The 9,952-nt window shown below is 44.2% G+C and overlaps 1 protein-coding gene across 1 annotated transcript in view; it reads left to right on the top strand.

The window, feature by feature from the left end:
- Positions 1 to 5,235: 5,235 nt before the first annotated feature.
- Positions 5,236 to 9,952, top strand: part of DPYSL3 (dihydropyrimidinase like 3) — a 119,114-nt gene continuing 114,397 nt past the window's right edge. Inside the window, exon 1 of the mRNA XM_004618168.3 lies at positions 5,236 to 5,660. Coding sequence (XP_004618225.2) covers positions 5,280 to 5,660 — 381 coding nt within the window. The 5' untranslated portion in view covers positions 5,236 to 5,279. The remainder of the gene's footprint in view (positions 5,661 to 9,952) is intronic.

Raw genomic sequence — 9,952 nt, 5'->3', positions numbered from 1 at the left:
AGCCTTGCTTATTTCATGTAAATTCCCAAACATATTAGCACAGAATTTCTTTAAAAGTTTTATTAATGACAGGTAAGGCATGATTATTACCATAATGAGATCCATATTTAAAATAAAATTTAAGGCAATATATTTAATATTCCAGAGTTGAAAACTTACTATGTAAATGAGAATAAGCATTTCCATTGTATTGTATTAAAGGGTCTTATTTTCCTTATTTACATAGGTTAAAATCATAGTAATCACAAATTGGCTCTTACTGATTCAAATTTATTATGTGCCTGAAGGGGCAGGGTAGGGGTGGGGAGGGAAAATGGGGACACTAGTGGATGGAAGGTCAGACTGGTAGTGTTGGAATATTAAATGCCTGAAACAACTGTATAATGAACAACTTTGTAGATTACAGTGTTTTTAATAGAATAAAATTTTAAAAAATCTGGCTAGATAGAAGAGACAAATGGGAAGCAGAAAGACTACAAGAAGTTAAATAAGACACTCAACCTATGTCTATATAGTGACAGAACTAAAGCCAGACAGCCCTTCCCATTTCAGCCTGCGTTGAAAAGCTGCTTTGCTTTTCATTATACCACAAGGGTATACATAACATTGACTTTTAAATGTGATGTTTCCTGGACAAATGCAATTATTGAGCATTTCCATTGCAACAGAAGTTATGGTGAGACAATGTCGCTATATCATACCTGTGCCAATGCATGCACACAGGAGTGAGCACTCCCAGCACACGTCTGATCATTCAGCAGTGTTCCTCACAAAGGAACTTTAAACTCTTTCTATACATCTTGTTTATATTTACAAATCTGTCAGAACTTGTATATTTACTCAAACTCTCAGCTTGAAAGAAAGAAAAATAATAAAAGAGAGCCAGACCTGAGTGGTAGAGTTAAGGTATTAAAATAAGAAAGAAAAATGTTTAACATTGAGCTACAAAGAGAATAACCCCCTAACTTCTGTCCTTATTATTGTCCCTAGATAATGTCCTTGTTGTTGGCCTTGCCAATGGTGTCGTAGAGAGTCACAGGAAAAGACATAAACACCTTTCCTGGGGTCAGAGAGATAGTAAAGTGGGCAAGGTACTTGCCTTGCATGCAGCCTACCAGAGTTTGATCCCCCGCCATCTCATATGGTCCCCTGACCACCTGACCACTGCCGGAGTATTTCCTGCATTCAGAGCCAGGAATAAACCCTGAACAAAAAATGAACATAAAGAAACATAATTACGTAATAATGAATATCCAAAGACAATGGACACAAGCAACATGAGAACTGGTTTTCAGTAGAAAACATGCCACTTGAGGCGTTGAGGGGATAGGCCAGGGAGAGGACATGTATGGTAAAGGAAAGCATCTACTCGGAAGGAGGAAGGTGTGCTGAAAAGTGTTAAAGTGTTACATACAAAGTTTTATCAGCAACAGGACTATAAACCATAGTGCAAAAACATATATATATATGCAAAAACATATGTTTTTGCATATATATATATGTTTTTGCATATATATATATAGTTTCTATGCATTACTGGTGCCCACTCGAGCAAATCAAAGATCAACAGGATGACAAGTGATACAAGTGATATATATATGGGAACTGGAGCTATAGTACAGCAGGTAGGGCATTTGCCTTGCACGTGGCTGACCCGGTTCAATTGCTCTGTCCCTCTTGGAGAGCCCAACAAGCTACTGAGATATCTCGCTGTCACGGCAGAGCCTGGCAAGCTACTTGTGGTGTATTCGATATGCCAAAAATAGTAGCAACAAGTCTCACAATGGAGACGTTACTGGTGCCCGCTTGAGCAAATCGATGAGCAATGGATGACAGTGGCAGTTATGTATATATATATATATATATATATATATATATATATATATGGACTGAAGTGATAGCACAGTGGGTAGAGCGTCTGCCTTGCACATGGCCAACCTGGGTTCGATTCCTCTGTCTCTTTTGGAGAGCCCAGCAAGCTATCGAGAGCATTCCTGCCCACACAACAGAGCCTGGCAAGCTACTCTTGGTGTATTTGATATGCCAAAAATAATAACAAGTCTCATGGAGACCTTATTGGTTCCCACTGAGCAAATTGATGAACAATGGGAAGACAGTGCTACAGTGATATATATATATATATATATATATATACATATATGTATATATTTGTGTGTACTTTATATCCCTCTCAATGTTTCACCGCCACATTGTGGCGAGGGTGGGGTGGCAACAGTGCCAACAGGCGAAGAGTGAACCAACAGGTGCTGCCCAGAGATGCAGGCAGGTGCATGTTTGTCAGTGTGCAGATCATTACAACATGCCAGTTGACCAAAAGCTTGCATTCATTCAGTAGACTGAAAGCACCTGTAAGGATGATTAGAGGCCGCCCTAAAAGCCTCCATCTCTCTCAGAGAGCCCGGCAAGCTACTGAGAGTATCCTGCCCACATGGCAGAGCCTGGCAAGCTACCCGTGGCGTACTCGATATGCCGAAAACAGTAACAATAATTGGGCCTCATTCCCTGACCCTGAAAGGGCCATCAATATGGCAGCATTGGAAAGGATGAATGAGGAGAGGCTGATGCTCTTTGTGTTCCAGGAGTGAGCAGACACCATTGCACGTGACACTAGCACGTGACAGGGACGAATGGAGACATTACTGGTGCCTTCTCGAGCAAACTGATGAGCAACAGGACAACAAATGATACAAGTGTACTTTATATATGTACATTTGTACTTTATATATATTTATCCTTTCTTATACATAAAGTACCTGTTGTAGAAGCAGGCAGGTGGGAGGGAGGCAAATGGGGTGGGGGACATTGGTGGAGGAAACTGGACACTAATGTAGAGATCAGTATTTTAAAATTGTGTACCTGAAACCTAACCATAAACAACTTTGTAGTTTCATGGTGACTAAAAAAATGTTTAAAAAATTACCAAAAAAATTCTTTTTTTATTAACTACTTCAAAAACTCACTGTCACATATTCTTCTTGACTCTTACCAAGACTTTCTGTTGTTTTCTCCATTAGATAGAGAAAGAAGCCTGGCCAGAGCGAAAGCACAGGGCTTAAAGCACTTGCCTTGTGTGCAGGGACCTGGGTTCCATCCTAGTCACAACCTGTGGTCTCCTGAACACCACCAGCAGTGACTTCAGCACAGAGTCAGGACTAACAACTAAGGACTGCTGGGTGTGACCCCAAAGCCCATCCTCCCATACAAACAAAGGGGAGAGAAAGAAAAGAACAGGGCAATTGTTGGCAAGTGCATAGTAACTGCCCCTATAAACTTCCAGAAAAGGAAGGAAATCACCTACCCTAAAGAGGGAAGGGCCAGGCTAGGCTGCTGTCTCCCAGTCCATTAGCATTTGTTATAATGAGCAGCTGCCCAGAGAAAGCCAGCTTAAAACACCACGATACTTTTGACAACATAGGCAAAGGCAGTTTAGCAAGTGTTTCTTGACAGGGTTAAGTATGAATTGAGTTCAAACTACTTGTCTTTAACTACTTTCAATCTCCCTCAAACTTTTGAGGCTGTCACAGGCTCATCCCTCAGACCCCATTTCTCAATATCTTAGCTATTCTCCAAAGTTAGAGTTCAGAGTTTCAAAGCATCAAACTCATTTCAGAGGCCTTCAAAGATGGTCTGTTTTAACAGAGAAGCCTGCTATGTGCTTCTGAGCATTAAATAAGTTACTACATGTGAAAGGCTTATAACAATGACTGGCAAACAGCCTTATAATGCACCTCCTGTTACTTTTCTTAACTCATTTACAAAAATATGTTACCAACCACCTATTATGTGCTGTATATGCTCCCGGTTTTCAAGATGTCCAAAGTTAACTCCAGGGGCATTTCAGATGTAATTGGGGTGGGTGTGGGGGTCTGTGTTCCAATATAGTATGTGGAAATATGGCACTACCCAGTAGGGGGCTATAGTCTACACTCTTGCTGAAGATGGATGCCCATTTGCTTTGGGAAGCCTTCCAGAATCTTGTGGATGGAGGAACATAGAAGGGACTCAAGTCATATTGGAAGAATAAATGAAAGGAGTGAATTTCTGAGAGGACCCAGTTTAAGGCTGTGTGTGCACATGTGACCAACACTGATGTGTGGACTCTTTATATGGCAAAATCTACGTGAGGTTATATGTACCTCAACATGGAGAAGAGGGATGAAGTTGTGAGAGCATGCATGTAGGGTCTGTGTGCACGGAGCACAGGAAATAAAACGTCTCTTGGTTGTGAATTTTTAAATTTTGAGATATATAAGAACTTGTGAGAGAACTCCAGAGAGTTCTAAGACAAATCTGAGGTTGAGTCCGTGTGAAAGGGTCACCCTGGAATTTGCTGTAGGACAGGGACACGGAGCACTTCTGTGATCTACCATGTAATTGTGAGGCAAATTAGAGAGAATTAAAAGCAAAATCCAGGGTGGCCTATATCGAAATAATAACGGGTTTAATGTAGATTGTCTGTGAGTCAATTATAGGCTTCTGTGATTGTCAGCGAAGATGGTCTGTATGTGTGTGTGTGTGTGTGTGTGTGTGTGTGAAACAATCCAATACTTCCTATGTGAGAGAGATGAGGCAGATCCTAGAACTGGGAGTAGTTGCAAAGCATTCTAAATATAGGATGAGGGAAATCTAGGACTGAATGGGGGGAAATTGAGACTGGGGTGTGTGCAGGGAAAGTGGAGTAAATCTGGGAGTAGGAGAAAACTGGATTTATCAGACATGAATCTGTATTTGTGCGCTGTAAAAATCAGCATTTGGCTAGGACATGAACTCAGCGGAACCGAGCGGGTTCGTGCAAAGGAGCGGGACAGAGCCCGCCGGGTTTCTGACTTGCTGTGGGTCTAGCGAGGTCTGCGTGTGCAGGGGCTGCGGGAGACAAGTTCTGGGTTGGGGAGTGGGCAGCGCCGGGCGAGCGGGAAGTGTGTGTGTGTGTGTGTGTGTGTGTGTGTGTGTGTGTGTGTGCGCGCGCGCGCGCCACCCCGGCTCGTGCACTGACCGCGGGGGAGCCGGGACGGGTCACGGGCGGCCGCGCTGGGGTCCGGGTGCTGGAGGAGGCGGGGGTGGGGGTTGCGAGCGGGTCCCGGGGTGCAGCGCGCCGCGGCTCGGGCCCGGCGCTGGCAGGAATCGCCGCCGCGCCGCCGCCTCTGGCGCGAAGGCTCAGGCGCCTCCTCCCGCCCCAGTCTCTGCGCGCGGCGCACGCTGCCGGCCGCTGCCCTTTCCGTCTCGGGGGGAAGCAAGAACTGCGCCCGCTCGCTCCGACCATGGCCTCTGGACGCAGGGGTTGGGACAGCTCCCACGAGGATGATCTGCCCGTGTACCTGGCCAGGCCGGGCACCACGGACCAGGTCCCGCGGCAGAAGTACGGCGGCATGTTCTGCAACGTGGAAGGCGCCTTCGAGAGCAAGACTCTGGATTTCGATGCCCTGAGCGTGGGACAGCGGGGCGCCAAGACTCCCCGGAGCGGCCAGGGCAGCGGCCGCGGCTCGGGGAGCCGACCCGGCTTGGACGGGGACCCCCCGCGCCGGGGCCCAGGCCGGGAGGAGAGCCGGGAGCCCGCGCCCGAGTCGCCCGCGCCCGCCGGGGTGGAGATCCGGAGCGCCACGGGCAAGGAGGTTTTGCAGAACCTCGGCCCCAAGGACAAGGTAAGGGGACCCGGCGCGCTCCTCCTGTCCCCGGACCTTCTCGGCCCCGGGCTAACTTTCTCTCCGCGCTCACTTTGCCGGGATGGGACTAGGAGGAGGACCGGGCATCTCTCACTGAGCGCGTTTAGCCTGGACCTCTTAGTCCGGCCCCGGACCCGGAGTACATCTTCCTGAGCTCCGAAACGGGTGCCCGGGGGGTGTGGGTGGGACCCCTGGCTTCCCAGTGGAACCCCTCGGCTCATGGGTTCTGGGTGGGTGTGTCCGCCTGGCCAGCGTAGAACGGCTTGGCGATCGCCAGCCCTTCCCTCCGACTGAGATTCTAACCGGCACAGTTGCCTTTGCTCCCTCCCGCGCCCCCCTCCTCCACCCCGGATTCAATCTCAACCCGGGTCACCAGGACAGAGGACAAACTGGTGCTGGGAAAATAGGGTCATCTCCGTAGTGCCCGGATGAAAGTACAGGATGGGCGGGCTCCCGGCTCGCGCTTCACGCATCAGCTCTGTCCCTGAAACTTTTGGGTGTGCAGCCACCAGACTAAACACTAAACACGAAAAGGCTGAACGCGAGAGAGAATCTCCGTGCCTCACTGCAGCCCTAGCTAGGCATTTCACATCTGTGTTTGTAGGACGTGTATTTGTGGACAAAGCTTGGCACGAGACTGAGTACCACAGGGATCCAGCTGTCTTGGGAAGGAGATCATTGTATTTTTGAAAATAGACGAAGGGTGCACATTAGTCTAGCAGAAACTGCACATTCCCTGCTGCTCTTCCGTGTGCCAAAGCCAATTCTTCTGTGTGTTTTTGAGAAACTCGTGTCACCCTGTCCTGACTAAAGGGATGGTATTGAAATCCAGCTTGCCCTCATTTATTTATATATTTCATAGAAAATAAGAACCAAAGCCCAGAAAATTCAGGGTCTGGCAAGGCTAGAGCATCCAAAGTTCAAACCCAGGCATTTGAATTGGGAAACAATAGTAATCAGATATGGCATTGGCATCCTCATATATTATTCTGCATTAATGTTATGAATACTAACCAGAAATGGAAATCTCGGCCCCCATGCAATTACAGTTACTGCTTACCCAAGTTTTCCATGTTTTTCCATTACAAAGCAGTGAGCTAGTAAAGGGACAGAATATCTTAGCACAGACTTTTTTCCCCAAGGGTGGGAGGAAGGAAGGAAGGAAGGAAAACATTTTATATTGATACTACCAGGGGAAAAAGTAATGAAATTAGTGCTTCTTAAAGAGACTATTAGGAAGCAATGCCAAAATCACTTTATTTTTCTTTTTTGGAGGGGGCTTCACCTGACTGTGCTCAGAGCTTACTCCTAGCTCCCTGCTCAGGGATCACTCCTGGTTGGGCTCAGGGGACCATAGGGGTTGCGGGGGATTGAACCTGGGTCAGTTGAGTACAAGGCAAGCAACCTACCTGCTGTATAATTGCTCTGGCCTGCCTGCTTGCTTTCCTTCCTCCTTTCTTTCTTTCTTTCTTTCTTTCTTTCTTTCTTTCTTTCTTTCTTTCTTTCTTTCTTTCTTTCTTTCTTTCTTTCTTTCTTCCTTTCTTTCTTTCTTCCTTCCTTTCTTCTTTCTTTCTTTCTTTCTTTCTTTCTTTCTTTCTTTCTTTCTTTCTTTCTTTCTTTCTTTCTTTCTTTCTTTCTTTCTTCTTTCTTTCACTCTTTCTTTCTTTCTCTTTCTCTCTTTCTTTCTTTCTTTCTTTCTTTCTTTCTTTCTTTCTTTCTTCCTTTCTTCTTTCCTTCTTTCTTTCTTTTTCTTTCTTTCACTCTTTCTTTCACTCTTTCTTTCTTTCTTTCACTCTTTCTTTCTCTTTCTCTCTCTTTCTTTCTTTCTTTCTTTCTTTCTTTCTTTCTTTCTTTCTTTCTTTCTTTCTTTCTTTCTTCCTTTCTCTCTTTTTCTCTTTCTTTCTTTCTTTCCTCCTCTTTCTCTCTCTTTTTCTCTTTCTCTCTTTTTCTCTTTCTTTCTTTCTTTCTCTTTCTCTCTCTCTTTTTCTCTTTCTTTCTTTCTTTCTTTCGCCTTTGCTCTCTTTCTCTTTCTTTCTCCCTTTCTTTCTTTTAATTTTTTTTCTATGATTTTCACATCATCCATAGAAAATTGAATTCCTCTAGGCCCTGCTCAATGCCTTTGTAGGAAAAACTAATGATATTTTTGGAAGTTCTTTGGCTAATTTCTAAATGGAAAAAAGGCCCCATGGATTGGGGCTGTGTTGATCAGTATTGAAAATGCTTCCTTCCTGTCTCTAAAGGGTGGGTGAGAGATGGAAAAGCCTTGTAACAATTGCTGTGAGTCAGTGCTATTCCCTATGCTGGAACACCCCTGATGTAAGTCAGATAATATGCCTGGTTTGCAAGATTGAAGATTGGTGACTAGAGAAAGGGAAAAATGTTCCTCCTAGTAATACTCTCTTTCCTTTCTTTTGTGAACCCTATACTTTTGGTCTCTAATTGAAAAATAATAATACAACCTAAGCATCAGCAGGACTCCAAGTGCAGCATGGTCATTGGTAAGTTCAAGTTTGCTGTCAGTTTCTTTGAGGATGTGTTATTATCTCGTTTGGTTGAATCACACTAAAGTTATCTCCTCCTGTACTTGATTATTTCTATCAGGATGGGATTATGTGTTTGGATTTATCTTTGTGGCTGAAATGCCTGGCACATTGGAGGAGGAGAGATGTTTGATTCATTGCGCCTCCTTCATTAAGCTATCTCTGTGACTCTGGGGATGCTAAATGACCATTAGTTCTCTGTTTAAATACTGACATTTTCTACCACAAAGAGCAACTTTCAGACAACTTTAAACATTTAAAATTAACCCTAGATTGGTTTATTTGTAGTTTCTATAAACTACCCTAACTTCTGACCCCTGGAAATGTAAGAAAAAACCTGTTTCCTTATTTGGAGATATTTGATGGATTTTAAGCATGTGCATTCCTGTATCTGTCAGAAAAGTTGGGTGATACCCCGTAAACAAACAATCCCAAAATCTCAGGGAGTTTATCAAACCCAAATAGTATTTTTTAATTTTTTGGCTTTTTGGGTCATACTTGGTGATGCTCAGGGGTTATTCCTGGTCTACACTCAGGAATTATTCCTGGTGATGCCTGGGGAACTACATAGGATCCTGGGGATCGAACCCCAGTTGACTGAATGCAAGGCAAAAGCACTATTCACTGTACTATTGCACTGGCCCCCAAATAGTATTATTTTTTGCTCCCACTATTTGTCCAACATCGGCCAATGTACTTCTGTTCACATTGTTCCTGAGATACCTGGGCTTATGTTGGTTCTACCCCATCAGTGGTGGGAGGAGTTTGTGGCTTGTTGCTCACAGTCTTGAATAACTCTCACAGTGAAGTGCTGGCCCTTGCATGCAGGCCTAATGCTCACATTTCATTGGTCAGAGCAAATCACCATCACCATGTTTGTTCAACTCTGAAAGAATTAGAAGAGTGCAGTCTTGCCATTATTCTATGAGATAATGATTGTAAATTCTTTTTTTTTCTTTTTTGGGTCACACCCGGTGATACACAGGGGTTACTTCTGGCTCTGCACTCAGGAATTACCCCTGGCTGTGCATGGGGGACCATATGGGATTCTGGGAATGGAACCCGGGTCAGCCGCGTGCAAGGCAAATGCCTTACCCACTGTGCTATCACTCCAGCCCCCCAATGATTGGAAATTCTTGGAAAATAATCTAAATGTCACTCTCATTCTGGAGATGGACTACTGGGGTGAAACCTGACTCAATCCCTACATATTTTAGAACCCCCATGTTATCATTGAACTCCCATGCCTCAGTTTTATGATCAGCAAAACACTACTTCGCACATAATAAGTACTCAACATAACCTAATTACTATTACTCTTTTTTTATGTCTTTGTATTCTTTATGGCAATTCATATATTTTCTCTAAAATTCACTTTTTCATTTATCATTCCTAGTTTCCTCAGCTCTCCCTTGTATGACACTGATTTCCTTTTTAGGCTATATTATGTTTTATAACTATTCTTTCAAAACTATAGTACCCAGGACCACACATGGTGCTCTCTGTATACCGTGGCCATGGCAGAGTGCATTAGACTGGTTAATCTCCTTGATTTATGCATGTTATAATGCTTCTATAGCACAAGATTGCATCTAAAGTTCAATCATTGTGTCATACTGTTTTCTTCATAGTAAATTCCCTGTCATTCAAGTCCTCAGAAGGTTTTCTACATAAGTTGCTATTAACTTAGTCCCCACTCTATGCTTGTACAACTGAATTTGAACCAAATGC

Source organism: Sorex araneus, chromosome 6 (assembly GCF_027595985.1).
Source record: "Sorex araneus isolate mSorAra2 chromosome 6, mSorAra2.pri, whole genome shotgun sequence".
NCBI lineage: Eukaryota > Metazoa > Chordata > Mammalia > Eulipotyphla > Soricidae > Sorex > Sorex araneus.
Note: the sequence above shows the minus strand (reverse complement) of the source record. Positions and strands in the feature narration are given on the sequence as shown.